At 38.8% G+C, this 23,471-nt stretch overlaps 1 protein-coding gene across 44 annotated transcripts in view; it reads left to right on the top strand.

Annotated features, from left to right (window-relative positions):
* Positions 1–23,270, top strand: part of PKNOX1 (PBX/knotted 1 homeobox 1) — a 68,911-nt gene extending 45,641 nt beyond the window's left edge. For 15 of the 44 annotated variants that reach the window (XM_043506757.1, XM_043506699.1, XM_043506719.1 and 12 more), the window contains 10 exons: positions 4,573–4,743; positions 7,111–7,210; positions 9,096–9,193; positions 11,814–11,936; positions 12,627–12,665; positions 12,834–12,962; positions 14,079–14,155; positions 15,378–15,550; positions 15,927–16,013; positions 16,849–23,270. In XM_043506757.1, coding sequence (XP_043362692.1) covers positions 4,573–4,743; positions 7,111–7,210; positions 9,096–9,193; positions 11,814–11,936; positions 12,627–12,665; positions 12,834–12,962; positions 14,079–14,155; positions 15,378–15,550; positions 15,927–16,013; positions 16,849–17,060 — 1,209 coding nt within the window. In that variant the 3' untranslated portion in view covers positions 17,061–23,270. Of the gene's footprint in view, positions 1–4,265; positions 4,328–4,572; positions 4,744–7,110; positions 7,211–9,095; positions 9,194–11,813; positions 11,937–12,626; positions 12,666–12,833; positions 12,963–14,078; positions 14,156–15,377; positions 15,551–15,926; positions 16,014–16,848 lie in introns of all 44 variants that reach the window. The other 29 variants (XM_043506818.1, XM_038387571.2, XM_043506815.1 and 26 more) reach the window with 6 other exon arrangements.
* The last annotated feature ends 201 nt before the right edge of the window (positions 23,271–23,471 follow it).

Below are 23,471 nucleotides of genomic sequence, written 5' to 3'. Positions count from 1 at the left end.
CAAAAATGATCATTTGGCTTCAGTGCTCTGGCCAGGCAAGCAAATCAATGTACATGGTGAATACTTCCAAAATAGTGCACTGCTTGAAACTGCTGTCGTCTTTTGAGACTTTTATGTTTTACAAAAGAAATCCAAACTTTATATAGAATAAGGAGAATCTTTTTTGAGATCCAGAATAGCAAGTCAGTGTTGTGGATGATGCACTATACAACAGCCAGCCAAGGAGTTGTCATAAATATAAAGGGAAGGGTAAATACCTTTAAAATCCCTCCTGGCCAGAGGAAAAACCCTTTCACCTGTAAAGGGTTAAGAAGCTAGGATAATCTTGCTGGCACCTGACCAAAATGACCAATGAGGAGACAAGATACTTTCAAAGCTGGAGGGAGGGAGAAACAAAGGTTCTCTGTGTGTTGTTTTGCCAGGAACAGAACAGGAATGGAGTCTTAGAATTTAGTAAGTAATCTAGCTAGATATGCGTTAGATTCTGTTTTGTTTAAATGGCTGAGAAAATAAGCTGTGCTGAATGGAATGTATATTCCTGTTTTTGTGTCTTTTTGTAATTTAAGGTTTTGCCTAGAGGGATTCTCTGTGTTTTGAATCTGATTACCCTGTAAGGTATTTACCATCCTGATTTTACAGAGGTGATTCTTTTTAATTTTTCTTCAATTAAAATTCTTCTTTTAAGAACCTGATTGCTTTTTCATTGTTCTTAAGATCCAAGGGTTTGGGTCTGTGTTTCACTTATGCAAATTGGTGAGGATTTTGATCAAGCCTTCCCTAGGAAAAGGGGGTGTAGGGTTTGGGGAAGATTTTGGGGGGAAAGATGTTTCCAAGCGGGCTCTTTCCCTGTTATATATTTGTTAGACGCTTGGTGACAGCAATAAAGTTCAAGGGCAAAAGGTAAAATAGTTTGTTTGTACCTTGGGGAAGTTTTAACCTAAGCTGGTTTTTAAAAAAAAAAAAAAAAAAAAAAAAGCTTAGGGGTTTTTCATTCAGGTCCCCACATCTGTATCCTAGAGTTCAGAGTGGGGAAAGAACCTTGACAGAAGTATTGTACCTATATTTGGCCTGCACACTACTTTAACATCCTGTATTCACTACTGTACAATCGGTCTTGAAAGGCCATTTGGTTTTGGTTGTAGCTATTCTGCCATGACGTTTACAATTCCTGACACTGTTTTTATTCCCTGAGTAGTACCACTAGCTATCCCAGATTCCAAGTCTTCTGTATCAGTAAAGAGTACAAGACTTGTCATCATGCACAAATCGGATTTCACCATCTCTTGCTCCGTTACTTACCTGTCAGCTGATTCATCAGCAAGCACAGTAACAAAGCTAGCTGTCTGTATATATTTCTGAGGCACTTCCTGAAGAAACTTTGCATTTGTAAAGTCCTCCACGCCATAGTTATTAATATGATTTGATCTAGGACTGGCATGGGCAAACTTTTGGCCTGAGTATGGAAATTGTATGGCGGGCCATGAATGCTCACAAAATTGGGGGTTGAGGTGTGGGAGGGGTTGAGGGTGAGGGCTCTGAGGTGCAGGAGGGGTTTGGCGGGCGGAAGGGGGATCAGGGCTGGGGCAGGAGGTTGGATGTTGGAGGGGTTCAGGGACCAAGGCTCCGGGTGGCACTTACCTAAAGTAGCTCCTGGAAGCAGCGGCGTGTCCCCCCTCGAGTTCCTACGCAGAGGTGCAGCCAAGCGGGTCTGCGCGCTGCCCCGTCTGCAGATGCCGCTCCTGCAGCTCTCATCAGCCGAAGTTCCTGGCCAATGGGAGCTGCAGGGACAGTGCTTTGGGCGGGGGCAGCATGTGGAGTCCCCTGGCTGCCCCTACGCATAGGAGCTGGAGTGGAGACATGCTGCTGCTTCCGGGAGCTACGCCTAGCCACAGCACGTGCAGAGCAGGGCAAGCCTTGGACCCTGCTCCCCGGGAGGAGCTTGAGGGCTGGATTAAAGTGTTTGAAAGGCCAGATGCAGCCCCCAGGCAATAGTTTGCCCATCTCTCATCTAGGATTAAGGCCACTTTTGGCCTTCCGATTACAAAATCTCAATCTCAGAATCTCTAGAACTAAAATCTTGTTTAGTGATTGTAAAGAGTGTTAAACAAGGTGACAAATTGTTGGATCTCCTTATTTAACACTTTACAGAAAATTATATGGTAACAGGTTCTCGTTGGGGACAAAGCAACTTGTTTTCTGCTTCAGTATATTTTGCATGAGCAGCAGAGAGATCATGTATGGGTGGCAAATCAGTTCTAAAGAATTTTCACCCATTTACAAGAAGATCTCTCATTAGAAAGCTTCTCATGCTTTCTGCAAATTACACAGAACATTTCATCTTTCTGACATGAAATACATCAATAGTAGCTTTTAATTAATTCTGGAAATTGCATTTAACTCTAAGTACCTCATTTTCCTTACGTGTCATGTGCTTTATTCTTACTTGACTCGGGGTCTCCAATATTGCGCTCTGCTGATGATGGTTTTTTTACCCCCAAACCCAGCAGTGTTGTTCAATGTCTTCCAGATACTTTTCAGATTTGTTTAAAATTATGTGTGTAGATAGTCTTTACACAAATGATTCTTAAGTATTAGTGTGTAAATCAAGGATTGCTGCGAAAAATCGGACTACCTGTCGTTAGAGGAGCAAATTTGCAGTTTGAAGGCTGCAACAGAGTATTAAAGAAAGATCATCTCCATTCTAAATACAATCAAATTGTGTTTAGCAGCAGCAAGTAATGAAATTTTTAGTTAGTTTGAGTCAACTATAAGCTTTATGGAGACGGGGCAGACTTTTAGGTACATATACTGCTTAGCACAATGGTGTCATGATCTCTGATTGAGGCCTCTAGTGCTGCTACAGTATAAATAATAATACACAGCCTACTTTGGCTTGGCTGAAAAGTTAAATCATTGCTTCCCTTTTTGGGAAAGATACCTGACTGCCTTTGAACTACCTGACTGCAGCACAGACCTCTGATCAGAGCGCTTATATCCAATACATTATCCTCAGATATGCTCAGTAGTGTGCTTTTTCCCTTGTATCAGCCCCTTTTCCCAAAGTGTTGCATATCTGGCTGACAGCATCTAAGCCCATCCCTCTGCCCAGCATCTTCTCCTGTCCACTCTCACTGGTAGCTCAGTGTTGCTGCTCCTCTCTGTCCCTGAGGCAACTTAGTTCTTTCTGCTCCCCTTTCACCAGTCTCCTCCCTCCGCTCTGTCCTCTGACTATAGTCTATGCTGCTGTGTCTGATGTCATTCTGGCTCTCCAAAATGTCCTTGTTTGATGAACAGGAAGTCTGATGCTTTTATTTGCCCAGATAACAATTGTCTAAGGCTTCTGGGTGATACGTTTTTTCCCTTGCCTGCCACTGGATTTTTTTTGCATTTTGTACATTGTAAGTAATAAGGTTCTGTAGGCCAGATAAGATTACACATGCATTCCCATTGTCTTCAAATTATCCCCTGAGTGACACCAGTGCAACCCTCTTATCCCAGTACAAACTCACTGAAGGTAACAGATTAGAGTTTCGTGAGCAATCCTGTTGATGCACAAGGTGAAATAGGGCGAGCTGAGCTGTGGATTCTTTCTTAGATGTGTTAGCTCTGCAAACTGGCATAAAAAGCAGAAAAACAATGCATTTTTGTTACTAAAGTCAGCAGATATGGCTGAATACACATCGGAGCAGATCTGTTGAGTAAGATGTCAGTTTTATGTAGTCTTGCTTTGGAATAGAACTGCGTTTTAAAGCATATGATTACAAATATGCTTATATTCAAAGGACTGCATGAATGCTCATTTTTATGTTTGTTTGTTTGTTTGTGTGCTGACAGGCTCTGTTCTTGTCTAAGAATTGAAGATTCCTCTCCCACTTTTTCACTTTCACAGCTCTGTTCTTGAGGCCTTATGTTTCTGCCAATGTCCTTTTAGGTAATAGGGCAGCATTAATTGGCCACATGGGTTGCGAGTAATGGGTAGCACTCCTCCCCAGGAGAGCTACTATAGCACTTACAGTTTCTCCTGGCCCAGGGAGTGAGGGAATGGGTTTGAAGAATTGAACCCATTCTTTTGGGTATAGCTCAGAGTACTATTGTTCACCACATCTGCCCCAACCATTTTTTAAAAATTGTACAGTAATATAGACGTGGCCAAGACAAGAAAAATCCTATGCTGTATTTGTGTTTGTTCTGTCTTGTTTGACAGTTTACCTAAGCGGTGGAGCAACACAGGATTTTGTTCTAAACACATGCCTTTCACACTCCAGTATAATACAGCCTGGGAAAGAGTATTGTGAGCAGCCTTCTGCATCAGTAATTCTGTGTTCTGGTAATTGAAATAGTATATTCTTACATGTTTCAGAGTAGCAGCCGTGTTAGTCTGTATTTGCAAAAAGAAAAGGAGTACTTGTGGCACCTTAGAGACTAACAAATTTGTTAGTCTCTAAGGTGCCACAAGTACTCCTTTTCTTATATTCTTACATGTATTTAAAGCTTGCCCTAAATTAATTATTCATGCAAGTAATAGTGTTTTCTTGCCTTGTTTCTAAGTCTTTTTTCCATCTTTCTCTCTAGATGGTAAAGGCAATCCAGGTTCTACGTATTCATCTGCTTGAGCTAGAAAAGGTTAATGAACTCTGCAAGGATTTCTGTAGTCGTTACATTGCCTGTCTGAAAACTAAAATGAACAGTGAAACTCTACTAAGTGGAGAACCTGGAAGTCCTTACTCACCTGTACCATCACAGGTACATTTCAAGCTAGTTTAAATGGGCTTTTGCTTAGAAATACTGTGAAATTTATGATACGTTTTTACTACACTTTGTAAGAATTCCACTTATACGCTGCTTACCTTGTTCTTTGTAACTGTGTTTTTATTAAGGTTAGCAACCCTCTTTTGAGGAGCTGAACAGTGGACAAGTTTATTGAAAAGTGTCAACACTTAGAGACATGCCTTAATTAGTTTGTCTGTATTCCTTTTACTTCTTACCTCACTCCAGCAACTTCAAAAATAAAATAAAATTTAAAAAAAACCTTGGATTTGCTGGAGTTGCTGCCTTGATGACAACAGATGTTAGGAAAGAGAATGGACACAAGAAAAAGTTGTCATAATATGCATTGTATCTCTTTGGCAATGTCTCCTTAGCTTTGACCCCGGTGTCAGGTTTATCTGCCTCACTAAAGGTGGTTTGGCTCTGCGTGTGTATATAAACTGAACATATAAGTTGATCCAAACATTTTAGAGTGGACAAAGGTTACTTGTTGGTTTTTAGTCATAATATTTGAGATGTCACGTGTGTCTGTTCTGTCTATCTTGTAATATCAACAGCTGCACATATTCTTATACACGTGCACTGTATTTGCTAGGTTGTTGAAATATCTGATTACAATACCTAATCTATTTTATAAAGTAATCGGAAAGGTAATGATTGCTTTATTACCCTTTTTGGAACATCCAGTCGAAAAGGAACCATGGTGGTTCCAGTCAGCACCGCCAACTGGGCCATTAAAAGTCCAGTCGGCAGTGCTGGGGGGCTAAGGCAGGCTCGTCCCTACCTGTCCTTGCACCGTGCTGCACCCCAGAAGCGGTCAGTAGGTCCAGCTCCTAGGCAGGGGGGCCACAAGGCTCCGTGTGGTTTTTTTTTCCCCACCCATTGTTCCCAGCAAGTGAGAGCTGGGGGACAGTGCTTGCGGGCAACAGCCTGCCTTAGCTCCGCTGAGTCGCTGACCGGAGCCTCCTGAGGTAAGCCTGTGCTCCTACCCCGAGTCCCAATCTTCTGCCCCAGCCCTGCACTCCAAACCTCCTATGCCCTAAACTCCTCATCCCCAGCCCCACCTCAGAGCCTGCACCCCCAGCCCAGAGCCCATACCACCTCCTGCCACCCAACCCCTTGCCCCAGCCGAGAGCCCCTGCCCACACCCTGGACCCCTCATCCCTGGTCCCACCCTAGAGCCTGCACTCCCAGCCAGAGCCCTCACCCCCTCCTGCACCCCAACCCCCTGCCTCAACCCGCAGCCCCATCCCACATTCCAAATCCCTTGGCCCCACCCCACAGCTTGGAGCCCGCCCTCAGCCGGATCCCACACCCCAACTCCCTGCCCTAGCCCAGAGCCCCTCCCACACCTTGAACCCCTCATTTCTGGCCCCACCCTGGAGCCCACACCCCCAGTTAGAGCCCTCACCCCCTCCTGAACCCCAACCCCCTGCCCCAGCCCAGTGAAAGTGAGGGAGGGTTGGGGAGAATGAGCCACTGAGGGAGAGGGAATGTAGTGGGCGGGGCTAGGGTGTTCGGTTTTGTGCGATTAGAAAGTTGGCAACCCTATTTCCCTGAGTGTGGACAATGATGTCATACTACCTAGTAGTGCTTCAGTCTAGGGTGCCGATCCTGTAATGACTTATATGCATGTTTAATTTTATGCACTGTGAATATTTCTAATGGTTTAAATTTCAGTTTTTAAAACTCTCACTTTTTGCTTGAAGCATGGAGAGGAAAGTTTGAAATTAGATAGAGATTACTTAAAACAGTTTTTGGTGGCATGGCTACTAGCTCTCAATGCTGCAGACACACATTTGTTTAACTTTACGCATGTGTTTACTTTGACGTCAATGGAACTATTCACAGGCAGAGTTAAGAATATGTACAAATATTTGCAGGATCAGGGTTTACCAACATAATTTAAATTACATAACTGTAGTACACAGTTTAATTAGATTAAGATATTGTGTGCATATTGCATATTTAAGTCAGAAAGTTATAGAAGGAATTAAGTTATTTATTAAACCTCCAAACTCGCTTGTAATTTTACTTCCTGAGACCCATTGTATCTACTCTTTAACTTCTGTGTCTTTGAAAATTGTTGTTTCACTTCTGGTTTAGTTGTGTATCCAAAATCTTTTTGATTATTATTAATATATTTGGTTATTTCATGTCTGCTTTATGGATTTATTATTTAATGACTAATGTTTTCAAGCTGGTCAGTTTTTGCAGTAATGTCCTTTGAGTGATGGAGTCTTTCTCTTGGAGATGATCCTCTTTTTAAAGCCCCAGCTTTGTTGTAACTACAAATTACATGAGCATACTTAGTTTTTAAAATTAATTATTTTATTTTTCTAGCAAATTCAAAGTGCCATTGCAGGCACACTCAGTCCCCAAGGGATTATGGTGCCTGCATCAGCATTGCAGCAGGGAAATGTAACTATGGCAACAGTAGCAGGTATGACACAGAAAAGAAAAACTGACATATTGCTATTTATTTTGCTTTCTTTCACAGTTGTTAAGAAATGTACAAAGATAGGAATATTTTCTTATTAAAACCTCCTATAATAGTAACTTTCCAAATGTTATACAAACAAGTGTCCCAGTAGTTCTTTTGAATACTGGTTTTATATGTTTTGTGTAAATTAAGTATAGTATATACCAGGGGTTCTCAACCTTTTTGTTTCTGACCCCCCAACCCCACCCCCATGCTATTAAAAACTCCATGGCCCACCTGTGACAAAACTACTGTTTTTCTGCATATGAAAGCCAGGGCTAGTTTTAGGGAGTAGCAAGCAGAGCAATTGCCTTGGGGCAGGGGCCCTGTGAAGCTAAGTTGCTCAGGCTTTTGCTTCAGCCCTGGGTGGCAGGGCTCAGGGCCCCAGGCTTCAGCCCCATGCAGTGGGGCTTTGACTTTCTGCCCCAGGCCTCAGTGAGTCTAACGCTGGCCCTGCTTGGGGACACCCTGAAACCTGCTCACGGCCCTCCAGGGGGCCCTGGAACCCTGGTTGAGGAGCACTGGTATATACTTTTGTATATACAACCAAAAAAAGGACATTGCACAGAAATATATCTAAAGGGTTATGTGTATGTGGGGTGGGGGAGGGTGATGTATTTCTGTGCAATGTCCTTTTATAAATGGAAAAATTTGATCTATTATTGAAAAGAACATGTTTTCTACTGTTTTTCAAAATATTTTTAGGCAAAAAATATGTATTATTAAAATGCTGTGCTTTAAAGCAGGGGCGGGCAAACTTTTTTTGGCCTGAGGGCCACATCGGGTTTCCAAAATTGTATGGAGGGCTGGTTAGGGGAGGCTGACTCTCCCCAAACAGCCACACGTGGCCCGGCCTCTGCCTCCTATCTGACCCCACCGCTTCTCTCCCCTGACGGCCCGCCCCGGGACTCCTGCCCCATCCAACCCCCCTCTCCCCTGACGGCCCCCTGTCACCCCTTCCAACCCCCCACCTCATTCCTGACTTGCCCCCCGGGACCCCTGCCCCATCCAGCCCCCCTCTCCCCTGACGGCCCGCCCCGGGACTCCTGCCCCATCCACCACCCCCTCTCCCCTGACGGCCCCCTGTCACCCCTTCCAACCCCCCACCTCATTCCTGACTTGCCCCCCGGGACCCCTGCCCCATCCAATCCCCCTGTTCCCCACCCTCTAACCACCCCGATCCTTATCCATACCCCTGCCTCCCCCAACTCCCCTGCCCTCTATCCAACACCCCCCCCACCATTCCCTGCCCCCTTACCACGCTGCCTGGACCTGCCAGAACACTGGGTCAAGCAAGTCTTTCATTGCATTATGAAGATTGGTAACAGGATCTGGAAGACAGTGAAATCCTGACAACTCCAAACTTCACCATTGTGTTGGGCTGGCAGTGAAGATGAAATACACTTGAAATGTCTTGTCACTATGGGCATCTGATCTGGCATATCTAAAATGGATGGAAATGGAGTCAAACTTTTTGCAGTTTTCTATAAATGAAACTTTAATATCAAAGAGTGCATCTTAATGTGTTAAAGAAGTTGTAATAAAATATAGTTAATATCAGTTATCTAAAAATGCATTTCTATTTGTCAGCAATAATGATATTAAAATTAAATAGAATGATTATTTGTCCCTTAGTAAAGTAACTCCCACCAAGATGTTCACTTAATTGAATCATAAAATATCAGGGTTGGAAGGTCCCTCAGGAGGTCATCTAGTCCAACCCCTTGCTCAAAGCAAGACCAATCCCCAACTAAATCAATAGTGATCTTAGTGTTGAAATGCATGTTTTTCAAATATTCACTTTTTATTTACTTTATAATCATAATTTTGTATTTTGTTTTTAAAGGGGGTACAGTGTATCAGCCAGTCACTGTGGTCACTCCACAAGGTCAAGTAGTGACACAAGCACTGTCACCTGGGACAATTAGGATCCAGAATTCACAGGTTTGTTTCATGGTCTTCATGGAATAGTTTCTTGGAGTAAAATACCTATTTTTTTTAATTAGTAGTAATATATTCAGTATGATTAAAGTGCCAGACTGAGCATTACACAAATAAACATTAATTAATGTAGATTTTACCTTAATTCCAGGAAAAAAAAGTTAAGCATTGTTGCAAAGATCCCCACATTTGTAATATGGCATAGGATCTCAAAGATTTGCAAAAATCTCCCTTGACAGGACAGAGCATCATGACATCAACTATCAATTTCTTTCTTCTTGGTGATAGCAGAGAAGTATTTTGTATAGAAGAAAAATATTTTACCGAGTAAACATTAAGCATTTTTAAACTCTTTGTAACTGAACTAGGATTATGGCAGGATGGATTTATACGAGTATGTTATGATGCCATACTGCTGGTGTCAGTGTCATTTTACTGGTGCTGGCAGACTTCTTGCAATTTAAAACTTTATTTTTATATATTTCAGATTTTACACTTGTTAAGAGGTGTTTCTCACTACACAAACTTTCAGAATACTGTGTTGAATTAAATGGGTGACAGCCAAATAGTGTGCATTACATCAAACTCAAGAAAGAGAAAGGTCAGCCTTCTTTTGCTGGGAAGCCCTTTACAGTTTAGAATAGGACAGTCCAATGAAATCTGCATTACAGGAAGGGAAAATATATGATAACAGGTTGACAGTCTCAAATCAGAACATCAAGATAATGGTCCATGTATCAGAAAGTGGTAAATCAGATCATCCAGGAATAAGAAGACCGTACAGTGGATTAATTTGTTAAACATTTGAACAGGAAGATTCATCTGCACAATATAAAGCCCATTAACAATTACTGATTTTCTTTCATGAAAGAGTACATTTAAAATTCACTTATCCTTTGTAATAGCACATACATGGCCAAATTCTGCTCTCAGATACATATACCTCTGAGTTAATAAGAATTGCATCCATACCCCTGACCTGTAAAATTGGTCACGTAAACTGGATTGTTGGGAGGGAAAACTGTTGCCACTTCGAATGGGAAAAGTGGGAAATAACCTCAATTTATGCACAAATATGTCCATAGCTTCCTTCGACTTCAGTTGGAACTCCCAAGTCCATCTGTGGGTTGACTGTGACTCTGTATTCCACTGTAACCCTTGGGCATGAAATAGAACTTCCTAAATTCCTATTTCTAGTGTTCCATAACTTTCTGAGGGAGTGGGGAAGAAATTATCTTGTGGGAGCTGAAAAATACAATGGTGAGCCTCTGCAGAGAAGCCGATTGCTGTGAATTTAAAAAAATTGGCTGTGTTTGTTGTCAATTCTGAATGTGTTTGGGGGCTCAAAGAAATTTTTTTCATATGATACTTTACACTTAGCTCAAGAACATCCTTTTTAAAATAGATTCACACTCAGCATATACACAGTGCTTGGTGATGAACCAGTGTTCTGTCTTGTTTGAAGAAACTTGGTTTAGAAATAATAAAGTTGTAACACAGCTGTTTGAAATGATATATCATATGTGAGCTCTATGCTGTTTCCTGCTAGGTTTGGATAAACACTGAAGAGCATCTCTCCAAATGTTCGTAGATGCAGATTTTTTCAATGTGGGAACATCTAGATACATCAATTGAGAGTGAAAAAAGGAGACAAAAGAGGGAAAGATAGATACCTCGTGAAGGTTTCATACATCTATGTTAAAAATCATTAAGGTCTAAATTTTAATAATACAACAATTAAGCTACTCAGTGTTAAGGATCCTATAGTAGCCTGAACTCTTCTCCTTGTAGGCATTACATTAGGGTCTTCCATTAAATGATCATACAATACAGTACAACTTCTTTTTTTTTTTTTTTCAGATGTCTTGGGGGTTGTGGGGAGGAGACCTGGCCACCAGGCTTTGAAATCTGTTTCATGATCTCTATTCCCAAGTGCAGACTTTTCAAATCCTGCTGACTTCAGTTTCAGAGGATTCCAGCTGACTGAGAGGACTGTCTTGTTTCAAGTCTGTATGCTGTGCTCCTTTTAATCATGCAGTGGCCTGCCAGGTTTGGGAGACCAAGAACATTTACATGTGAAGCCAGTCAGCCCTTTCTAAAACAGCTGATGCCACTTGGTTATGCTCTGTAGCTGAGGGGACATGGAGAATATAATACAGCCTCATGGTCTTGTAAAACAAATATAGCCTCTGGATCAGAGTTGGTAAAACAAAACATTAAATATGTGCCTCTGAAGCTGTAGAAAAGGTACAGCATAAATATAAATCAAGTGCATGCAGCATTGATTACTGACTGGGTAGAGTTAGAATTTGTGTGGAAACTCTAATTCAGAATCTGCTGTTTTTTGTGCAGTTAAACTTTTTAAAATTTAATTTTGCTTTAGTGTAGTTTTAAAAAATGTATGCACACATATAGCTAGAGATATATGAGAAAAACCTCATTAATTGGTATTTTAAGCATGTAAATTTAAGTAATAGATTCTCCCTGTAGAGTGGCTTTGCATACAGTTATATACTTTGTAAAGGAGCTGCTGAATTTCCACTACAATCAGTTAAACTTTGTCATTTATTTTACTCTGTTCTCATGCTCTTTTGAACTTGTTGCAATAATCTAAATTCATTAGGCCAAACTCAACTTGAACATGCATACATGCAGTTCCCAAGAAACTGCATACCTACTTCAAGGACAGAGTTTAGCCGATTTTTCTCTTAAAAGTGGAGCTGGTGATAGCTGTTCATTTTACAAAGTTAGTTGTCATACATGTATTCTTTGTATCTGTTATATGGCTTCCTTTAAGGAGCTGGTGTGTACGCCTCTCACCAGTTCAGCTTTGTAGTTTCCGGAGGCTGGAGGCCAGGGGAACGTTAAGTAGCGAGAGATGGTTTTTATACCGGTCATTATTGTTGTCTTAGATGATGATATGGATTGAGGCACATGCACAGACCTATTGTGCTTTGAGAGTTTTGGTGTATTTGTTTAGGCTGGGGAAGTAAGGGCCTTAGAGTTAAATTCACCTCAGTGCAGAAGAACCGCACAAGGTGTCTTACACTATTTAAGCTCCATGTTAAGCCCCTAGGACCTGATTCTTCACAGCCTTGCATCTTGTGTAGTCACATCTGTGTAAAGTGAGTGTGAAACACTACCAAATAAGCATAGCGTGTTACACTCTGTGCACCATGTGTAAATGGATACACAAATTGCAAGTCAGTAGAGAATCAGATTCTCAATATGGTGTTTACAGGATAAGGAGGATATTATGCCTTGCCCCCTGCACTGGAATGAATTTTATTGTAAGTGAAAATAAATGGGCACTTGGTAGCTGTGATGCAGTGAATACAGCCTTCTGGCAACTACAGCAATTCTTGAAGGAGGTTCTAGAAAATGCTAAAACATCAGAAACCTGATAATATGTAACCCAGAGTATGGATCTCTTTAGGATAATACGGCAAGAGAACTTCCATCACTACCATTGCAGGTAAATAAAGTTCCCTTTTTTGACACAGATTATAGAGCTAACTTATTTCGTTGCTTCTGTAAATATATTCATTTTTTCACATGATGATAAAAACAATTTTTGTGCAATATCTTTATTCATTAAAGTAACTGTATAACTTTCTACATTTTTCTTAAATTATTTGTGCAGCTTCAGTTACAGTTAAACCAAGATCTAAGTATCTTGCATCAAGATGATGGCTCGTCAAAAAATAAGAGAGGGGTTCTTCCAAAGCACGCTACTAATGTGATGAGATCTTGGCTCTTTCAGCATATAGGGGTAAGGATTAAACATGATCAGCAGTCGTAAGTATTCAGAGAAGACTTTCTGTGTGGTCTATTTGGATTTGCTTCCTGAGGAAGATAAAAATTTTTGGCCTTACTTTTTATACATTAAGGGCCCAATCCAGCTTTCACTGAAGTCCGTTAAAGTTTTCCATTGACTCTAATCTGAATTGGATAAGACCCTAATTTTCGAATATATTTAATATTTGAACTGCAAGATCTTATTAAATTTTCTAGACATTGTTGTTCTTTATTTCAGTGTGCTCAGGATTTAGTGCCAGGTACTCATCCAGAGCATGGCTCACTCAGGAGCAATTATGTATAAATTATATGTGGATGGGGAATTGAATTTTCACCAAACTTTCCAACAATTGCTGTGTGCCATCGGCTCTGTGTTGTTCTACAATGTCCTCCCAGCGCGCACATACTTGCGCTGGAAGGGGAAGATAGGTCTCTATTTGTAATAAATAGAGCACTATAATTTAATGGAGTATCTTCTGTTTTAGGTTTCAGAGTAGCAGCCGTGTTAGTCTGTATTTGCAAAAAGAAAAGGAGTACCCGTGGCACCTTAGAGACTAACAAATTTCTGTTTTAGCTAACTGATGTTACAACAGATAAATTATACATGAAAATCACACGTGTATTCTTATGTTACATACAGTTTCCTTGTCATGTTCAATTCGGGGGAAAGGGAGAGTGTTATTTAACCACAAAAGGCTCATCAGCACTCTCATGTGACATAGCTGTCAGACAGTGTAACTAATCAAATCTTACCACATGCTGTGCTGGTGAAGGATCACACTGTCTAACAAGGACTCTGGCAGCTGTGAGAAGCATTTTTTTCCCTGAATTTGACATGGGCAATTAAATGGTGGCATATACACTTTATAAGGGTAAAATCAGTTTTTGTTTAGTAAAGTTTTACTTTTTAAGTGACTGTATCAGTAAGTTTGTTTTAAAATTTATTTTGTTGATGAAACAGGTTTTTTTATTCTAGCAATTTTTAATCAATTTAATGAAGAAAGTTTCATTTTCTTTTAAGGAAAGAAAATAGCAAAATTTACATATAAAGTTTTTTTTTTGTTTTGTTTTTGGGTTTTTTTGTCCTTAGCATCCATATCCAACAGAAGATGAGAAAAAGCAGATTGCAGCCCAGACAAATCTTACACTACTTCAGGTTAACAATTGGTAAGATCCAAAACTTTGGTTTAATGTCCATTATTGGAGTGTAGGTATGGAAGTACACTCTGTGTATGTGAGTGCCATCCACATGTATACAATACATAGAAATAAAATTAGGAGTTTAACTTAAACTGAAAAAATCATGAACATCTAGAGTTAAATCTACAGTTTTACACTAAACTTGCCTGGAAACAGAGTGGTCTTCCATATACAGTACTCTGCAAACTTAAACACCTAAGGACCTCAAAACACTCTACAGGCACTAAGGATTTTCACCTCCTAACACCCTTCGAGATATGGAAGTAGTATTATGCCTATTTTGCTGATAAAGGAATTGAGGCTTAGAGAGCTTTAATGACCAGTCCAACAGAACAGAAGTCTTTTCATATCTGGCATAGATAGAGGTCTCCTCATTCAAAGTCCTGTGCTTTGCCATAAGAAAATCCTTCCTTATCTAACTACAGTGAAATTAATTACTGATGGCTTGTCAGGCTTTTGAATTTATGTTCAGGAGCAGAAAGAAAGGGAAGGATGGTTCTTGTGCAGCAATTGGAGGGGCCTGAAGTAAATAGGAGGAGAACAGAGTTACAGGGAATTAGGAAGAAGGTGGAGAATCTGTTTGGCAGAGACTGTTGACAAGAGAGTGGATTGACTGGAGCAAGAGCCAGGCATGAGAGATCTAGTGGGACCATCAAAGGATGTCGGGCAGGAGCTAGGAACAAACCAGAGATAAACAGGGAAGAGCCAGGTGAGCAGGAAACCTGAGCAAATGACGCAAGTAGGAGCCATGTCTGGGGGGACCCTAATTAGAGAAGTATCGATTATCTGGGCCATGCTGCAATGATTCACAGCTTATATTGTGTGGGTGGACTTTGGAATGCACGTGGCTAGAAGAAGAACTGTACCAGTTGGCAGTAGGGGAGGGAGGAAAGAGGGCCTGCCAGCCAGGGAGAAGTAGAGAGCTGCTTCCTTAGTTAGATTTGCAATATCAAAGGACTTCAGTGCTCCAGGCACAGGTGTTGTGGTTCAGTGGTTCTTGTGCATCCCTAACATGGAGTATGAAATCAAGGAGCTGAGAAATAGTTTTCATTTTTAATATGAATTTCTATTTAATTTTTATTTTTTGCATAAAACATTGGTTGAGACCATCTCTGTGTGTGCATGCATGTGCATGCATTCACAATTTTTTGGTCATAAGCTGTGTGGTGTTTTTGTTGGTCATGTTTAGGTTTATCAATGCTAGAAGACGAATTCTTCAGCCAATGCTGGATTCTAGCTGTTCTGAAACTCCAAAAACAAAGAAAAAAACAGCTCAAAACAGACCAGTTCAGAGGTTCTGGCCTGATTCCATTGCATCAGGAGTTGCTCAGCAGCAATCTAATGAACTTACAATGTCAGATGGTAAGGAAAATTGGCTGGAACATGTATAGTAAAATGAATTCCTTATTTAAATGTCTTTATTACATAGAAATAAAGTGGCTTTTGTTATTATGTTTTGGGGCATTTCCTGATGTAGCTAAATCACTGTGTTGATAGTCTGGAAAAAATTAACAGAAATTTCTCTCTCAGAATTTTAGCAAAAAATCCAAGTAATTAGCTATATAATATATAGAAAAAATGTGTTTCAAGAATGTTGTTTAGGTTTCTCAAAGTCAAACACTCAGCAGTTAGGAAATGTCAGAATTAAAGTTGCCCACGCAATCTTAATTCTTCGCCCTGGTTGCATATGTATTATGATACAGTTTTTAGTTACATGATCATGTATTATTTTCCCCAGAGTGGAAGAGCCAGACTTGTTACATGGGGCCTCCTGACTCTCCACGCTGTTCTCATTCCTGCAGACCACACTGCCTTACTGCCCAAGGTACTACAGCTCCCATTGAATTCTCTTGTAGTGTTGTGTGCTCAGTGCTGCAAATCAGACCCCAAGAGTCTCACATTTGGGCACCAAGAAAATGAGGAATATATAATTAGTAACCACCTGTTGAACTTTTGGTTTAAATGACTTGGCTAGTATCATGTAGGAACTTTTGTGGCAGAGGCAGGAATAGACCCCGTTATCCCCCCTGGATGGCATCCAACTGCCTTAATCACAGGACCAGCCTTTCCCTTCCTGCACTCCCCTGCCTCAGGTCCCTACTCACCTTGCAGTGTCTGCATCCAGGGCCTGATGTGACTCTCACTGAAGTCAATAGGAGAGCTGCCAGTAACTGTTGACAGGGTGGGTGAGGTAATATCTTTTATTGGACTCTCTAATATCCTGGGAACAACATGGCTACAACAACACTTCAATTAATTGTTGACATCAATTGGAGCTACATAAGGCAAAAGTGTCATCCATTTAAGTAACCCTGATTCACTCCCTGAGCACCTTCCAGCCTGTGCACTGAATGAGGTAGGGGTACAGTGGGAAATATTTAGTTTGTGATCATGTAATTAAAGACTGATTCATGCATGCACACAGAGGGACCAAACAGAGTCTTGCAATCTCAATTCTGACATTTCCTAACTTTTGAGTGCTTGACTTTGCAACCTAAATAACTTAGTTGTTGTACGTAATTTCCAAGGTATCCTATTTTAAAAAAAAAAACAAAAAAACAAATTTTCTTGTGTAATGTTAAATCTAAATTCTGATTTGATCATTGTTTTCAGTTTACTAATTGTTTACTAATTCAGTTTACACGTTTTCATCTCTGCAGGAGCTGTTGTAACAATTACAGCTCCAGTCAACATGAATGTAGACAGTCTCCAGTCTCTGTCATCTGATGGTGCTACTTTGGCTGTTCAGCAAGTTATGATGGCAGGACAAAGTGAGGATGAATCTGTGGATAGTGGTGAAGATGATGGAGCAGACCTCTCAACAACAAACATCAGTGGGCTTGTTTTGGATAACAGCGATTCTTTGCAGTAGGAAGCAAGAGTGTGACAAAATATTTAGGAAAATGAATGGACTGACTGACTGTTTTTATAGTTTGCACAGCAAACATTTTACACAAGTTTTATTTCTAATATGTTTTATATGTAGATATAGAAGGGTGCACTTTTTTGTATTTCATAGTAAGCTTAAAGAGTGTCTTTGCAGGTGCAGCAACTTCTTTCAAATGTGTTTTTTGAATTTTGAAGAGGGGTTAGGTTTTTGGGTTTTTTCATTTCAAAAAATTGCATCTAGTAACATAATGATCCACATAAATATCCCTTTTTTTCTCTCATTATATTGAAAGTGCTACAATTTCTAAAGAATTATGCCGTTTCAATTAGACCTATTGTTTAACACAACTCTTGGTTGGCTAACGATGTAAATTCAAAGCATGTGTCACTTGATCATTAAGTTACACACGTTTGAAAGATGCTTCTGCACCTTAAAAAGCTGCCAGTCTGAGGTGGGCAACAACACGCACGCACGCGCACACAAAGAAAATAGAGATGTGTGATTCAGTAGTGAATGTATGACAGTTTAAATAAGTTTAATTTCTCTCATAGTCAGTGAGCTTGTTTATCATTTGCTATAAAAACTCCTATTTTTACCTTGGCGGGATTATTGGATAAAAAAAATATTTTTATAAATTCAGTAGGAATTGGAATGACAACTGTATTGAGCATGAGAAAAAAATTTCCAGAAGGGGAAAATAAATGTTTAGTATTCCTATTTGGAAGATTCTGAAAATTTGACCAAATTTAATAAACATGCCTAATGCTAGTGTTCCATGGTTCTCTGCTATCCCATAGTGGTATAGTATATTTGATAATAGCATAAGAAGGGCCCACGGTTTGATGGGATTTTGATATTGTCAAACTTTGATTTATATATCTTTAAACTAATGCTCAAATTACATTTAACTCTGTATCTAAACTTGTATCTGAAGATATTTGCTAAATAAGTATTCAGGTAAGTAAGTACAATTATCCACAAAATTTCTAGTAATCAACAGAGACATTTAATAGTTCATGTTTTTTCAGTCTGATTTTTAAATATGAAAAACTGACTGGCTAGTTTTTCCACCTAGGTTATGTTGTTGAATTTTTGAAATTTTTTTCCACATACAAAAAATATAATTCATGGATTATATAAAGAATCTTTTCAAATACAAACATCACTACCAGAATTTACAACAGGTTTGTAAAAAATCCTTGTGTATCTTTTAACAAACTCAGAACTAGTGATGAAAATAGATTTATCTGTGATAATGGTTAATTTCCATTTACCTGCAGATCTTGAGTTGTGTATTGTTGTTTCTGAACACCTGTTATTGACACATCATGCTGAAAAAGTTGGTCTTTCCCCATTGTTAAGTGCAAATAACAGAAGACTCAAGAAGTCTTGTAGCAGGACAGTGTGAAAAGGAGAGTGCTACCTTCAAATCTTAAGCACTGATTGAGCAAAGCACTTAGTTAGGTGCTTAACTGTAAGCACCTACTTAAAGCCATTCCTGTTCCACAAAATATCCAAGCATGTGCTTAGATCCCATTGACTTCAGTGGGGTTAAACCATATACTTGAAATTAAACACATGCTTAGGTGCTTTGTTGAATTGGGGCTTTAAAGTCTGCCTTACTGAGCAATTTATAGGCAGCATGAACAGAGACCTTGACAGGAGATGCTAAAAAATTGTTACATGTTCATAGGGGGAAATTTATTTTTCAGAGGTTACCATTAAAAAAACCCCTTGTTTTACTGGCATTGGGCTACACTTGCCACTAGCATAAGCAGCTGACTTCGCTACTATAGCACCCACTTATGCCTGTGATGAATTGGGCCTGTTGACTCGACTGCAGTAATGAGGTGGTATTATGATTAGAATTATTAAATTTTTTAAAGTATTTGTTTTAATCCAACGTCTCTGTTTTTGCCTCTAATACCCTTTCCCTATGTACTGAGCAGTTTAAAGAAAATACTAAGAGTGTATAATGAAAGATTTAATTATGAAAACTGGTATAATGTAATTGATGTAAGGCATACTGACAAGTCCAGTTTGACCCCAAAATTAAAAGGACACAGTCAACTTTAAAAATCAAACTCCTGTCTGAAAACATTTTGCCTGCTATTGTTACAAGCAACACCTAAGATGACTATAATTGACAGAGATTGAAAGCAAATATACTTTTTCTCTTTTCAGTTCGTTTACTGTTTGCTTCTTCCAGTACTTTGTTTTCAGTGTTTCTGTGGAAGAGCCATTTTTTCCTATTGTATTGTGTATGTTTTTCATACAACAGAAGGTGAGAGGAAAAATATTTGTAGGACTAGATTCAGCCAACTGTGTTCATGTTTAGTAGCAGTTGAAGCCACGGTGCTGCAAATACTTACATACGTGAGTAGAATCATGTACTGCTCAATACGAGTAAGGCTGGCAGAATTGAGTCCTCAGAAAATAGGAAAATGTGATTTTTAAAATATATAGGCAGAGGGACTCAGGCAGGTGTAGTACCTAAAACTTTTAACTCAGTTGAAAATAACTAGATTTCAAGTTGATGATGCCCCTTTTGATTTTACGAAAGCAAGCTTGTACAAATCATTACACCAATTAAGTGTTTCCTTGGATTTTTTTCTTTAGTTCTAGTGGAAGTATATATATTTGTATTCAATAGAATAAGTAAGCTTTCTCGCTGGTGTTTGCAGCATTTAGCTAATGCATAAGTACCTGGAAAGTGAAATTGATTGGAAAGTTACTAGTGACAAAAGAAAATGGAGTAATCCATTTTTAATGTCAGTCTCGAGAACTGCAAAAAGTAAACAGTATAGTGAAAAGTAAACTATATTTGTAAAATTACTTCAGTTTTAGTAATCAGAGGTACTGTTTAACAAACTATGAGGCCCAAATTTTTCAAGGACTGATATCTAATAACTAAAACTGCAACATTTAAAAAGAAATCATGGAAATTATGCAAAATTAAAAGAGATGTTCTTGATTGTAATTAAGTTAATTTAAGTTACTAATGATTCAATTTTTGGTACCAAACCTGCTTGGGAGCAATTAATGAATAATTATTCAGTCTATGCAAGGTGAAAGTCACCCCTCCAGCCATAATTGTGTGATTTATAAGTACTTTATTGTTGTATTTTTGGTCTTCTTTTATTTTTGATGATCATTCAGACAAAACATTAATGAAAATTTCAGCTGGGTTTAAAGTTGACTAGGCAAAATATAATTTGGAAAGTGTGTTGGAAATATAAGTAACCTTCATTCCCTCCTGAAAATCTAAGATATTAAATGCTTGAAGTTCTACGTAGTGAAACATTTCTGTTTCTAAACCATTCTCCCCTCTGCCATAGTAAATGGAATGTATTCAGACTGTAATCATCTCCTCCAAAAAGCAAAGCTAGCCAAGAAAAATCAATGAGAATGCAAGTTTAACTGTAGTATTCAAATGAACAAACTAAAACCTAAACAGGTATTACTTCTGAATTGTTAAATGTATTGCTAAAGAGTACTCTTAGAAACATTTAGGACTTGACTGTACTTTGTTGTTGTTTCATTGTAGATTGAATAGCTAGGTTGGCTTTGCCAAACCCAAATCTGATTTTCTAGGCTTGCTAAACTCTTTCAAGAATTTTATTTTTCACATTATTAAATAATTTTACTTAATCATCCAGCATGAGGTAGAATGAAAGATGGCGCAAGTATGCTGTTAAAAGGTCACCCTAACTATGTCATTTGGTTACCTGTGCAACGTGGAAATACAAATGTTGTTCTGCTCTGTAGTTCTGTAGGATCTACTGAATAATCACTTTCTTCTTTTTTTTTTTTGACTGTGTGAGAGCGCGCGCCTTTACAAACTTACTAACTTTGTAGTCTACTGTCAAAATATTTACCTAATGTTAGTAGATTCCCATGTTTTCAGATAGTAACAGAAATGATCCATCAATCTTCCACTGTTTTAGCAACATTGGTTCTATAAAACTGACAATCTTTAAAATGTGAACACTGTAAATTTAGCTTTTCTTGGATAGTTGTCTTTTAAGGGATATTGTGAAGCAACTGATCTATCAAAGCAAAGAAAAATTAAAAATCAGAACATGCTTCATGAATGATGGATTTTTACATGAACAGTTTCTCTGAATGGAAAAAGCATGCCTTGTCTTTAAACTTAAAGTATTCACATTGCTTTAATTATATTAGCATTATTTAGTTCAACATCAGTCATATTTTCAGGAATCTGTAACGTAGCTGGAAAATATCATGTCGAACTAGTTACCCAAGATTTTTGTCTGGGACAATTTTTTGGCCTTTTTGTTTTGTTTACACAAATGCAGAAAAAATGGTTTACTAGTTCTTAATGTTTTTGGGTGGGAGAGGGAGACTGATTTTTGCTGTGCAAAAGCTTTTTTGAAGAATGAAAGACTTAGCAGGTAGTTAGTCTATGATATGTGTTCTTTGTTTTTGTTGCTCTGAAATTTGTTAATTAAAATGGCACGGACATTGAACTTCCAAAAAGTAGCTTCATGTACAGTAACTGCTTTTTCAAAACACTTTCAGAAGTATTTTTCCTGTGCAATGCAGTACAAGTCCTATGTGCCAACTTGTTTTTTCAAAGGCAGGTAGATTGTAATGGATTTCCAGAACTATCATGCTCTATTAGATCAGAAATCCTCACTTTAAAAAGCAGATAAACTTTTTATGTGATACAGTTGTATTTCCTCCAAAGTCATTACTTTGCTGGATATGTAATTATGAGTTCATAAAAATATTTTCAAGGACAACAAAGGTTTTATGATTACTCTGCAACTCTGGTATGGGTCCATGAGAGAGAGATTTTTTTAGTCACACTTCATACTAGGAATACATTTATAAATAGTTAATAAAGGGTTAATGATTATAATAGACGTTATAGACATGAGTAGTGTCTTATAGTTGGTCCTAGACACATCAGTATTTTATTATGTCTTTAATGTGACATTGAAACCATAGATTCAAAGCTGTCCTGGCAATAATTAAACTTGCAATAACCACTTAGCGGCACAGCATAATTACAAATCAATTAACTCCACCAGCCTTCTCTAATGAAGGGCAGGTAACAATGTACATCAGATGAAGACTACAAATTAAAAAAAAAAAATCTGAAAAAAGCCTTTCAACCACAGATCATGGGCAGACATCCTCATCCTTCCCCCAAAAAACTTACAAATGGCTTTACTAGAAGGTGATAGAGATGGCTCTAAGCAACCTATTTCTTTTCTTGATACCAAAACAATTGATTAACCACTTATTACGGTATCTAAGAAGCCTTTATTAACCCTTTTGTAAACAGTTTATAAATGCACCTTTTAAGATAAAGTGGGAATTTTTTCAAAACCTACACTTAATAAAAGGAAACATATACACCCACAAAAAGGTTAGATTAACCCTCTAACTTAAACTGACACAAGCCATAAAGTCAGAGCTCTGTCAAATGCTTGGTCCATCCCCCATTTAATAGTGCCGAGGGTGTTGCAGGACAATGCAAGTGCCCAGTACTGCATTCCTGGCATACTCAAAATCCTACTGAAGTCAGTGGGAGTTTTAAGTGTGCAAAGCATGCAGGATCCGGCCTGTCATCTGTTAAATTACCTACCGTTAGGAAATCCCTGCAAAATCTAGAGCTGGGACAATAGGCCAGATCCCAACTTTACTTCTTAAAAGATTATTAATGCAAATAAGGCATGATCTAAAGCCTACTGAAGTCACTGAAAAATCTCCTATTGAATTAAATGGACTTTGGATCAGGCCTATTGTTCCCTTGACTTCAGCTGGGCTAGTCACACAAGACACAAGAGATGAGAGAGAGAGAGAAGGCTGGAAATTATTCTAAATATATTGGTTTGGGTTAGTTTCTGGCAGACCCTGAATGTTGCTTGAAGTAGGTTTTGTGTGACAGCATTAAAATAAAAATGTTACAATGGAGATGAGAGGAGATTTTTGTCTCGATCCAAATGTCTTTCTGCTTTTATGGGGTTTTATTACTCGTGAAAAATGTGCAGATTATACTGATGGTCCCTGGTGAAATTGGATATTTCTTACATATAGTAATTAATCTGCAAAAGAAAATGAACAGCCTTTAATCATAGAAAAAAAATCAACCGGATGCTGCATTTTGTTTTGAAAATATATATACTTCTAATATGCAATACAATTCTGTTACAAACCTTGGCTGGTCTTCCAGTCCTTAACCTCTATTAATTTGTGTGTGGGTAAACATGTGTCAATACATCTCTGCTATGTCAATTAATTCAGCTACTGGTCTGGAGCAGATATGGTGTCTTGGAGACCTTTTACACTTATATGAATCTGTCTTAAGCATTTTTGACATAAAACATTGTGCATGTTTTCTTCCAAATATTAAGGAAAAAA

The sequence above is a fragment of the Dermochelys coriacea genome, chromosome 1 (assembly GCF_009764565.3).
Source record: "Dermochelys coriacea isolate rDerCor1 chromosome 1, rDerCor1.pri.v4, whole genome shotgun sequence".
Taxonomy (NCBI): domain Eukaryota; kingdom Metazoa; phylum Chordata; order Testudines; family Dermochelyidae; genus Dermochelys; species Dermochelys coriacea.
The sequence above is the reverse complement of the archived record's forward strand: the minus strand, read 5'-3'. Positions and strand labels throughout refer to the sequence as shown.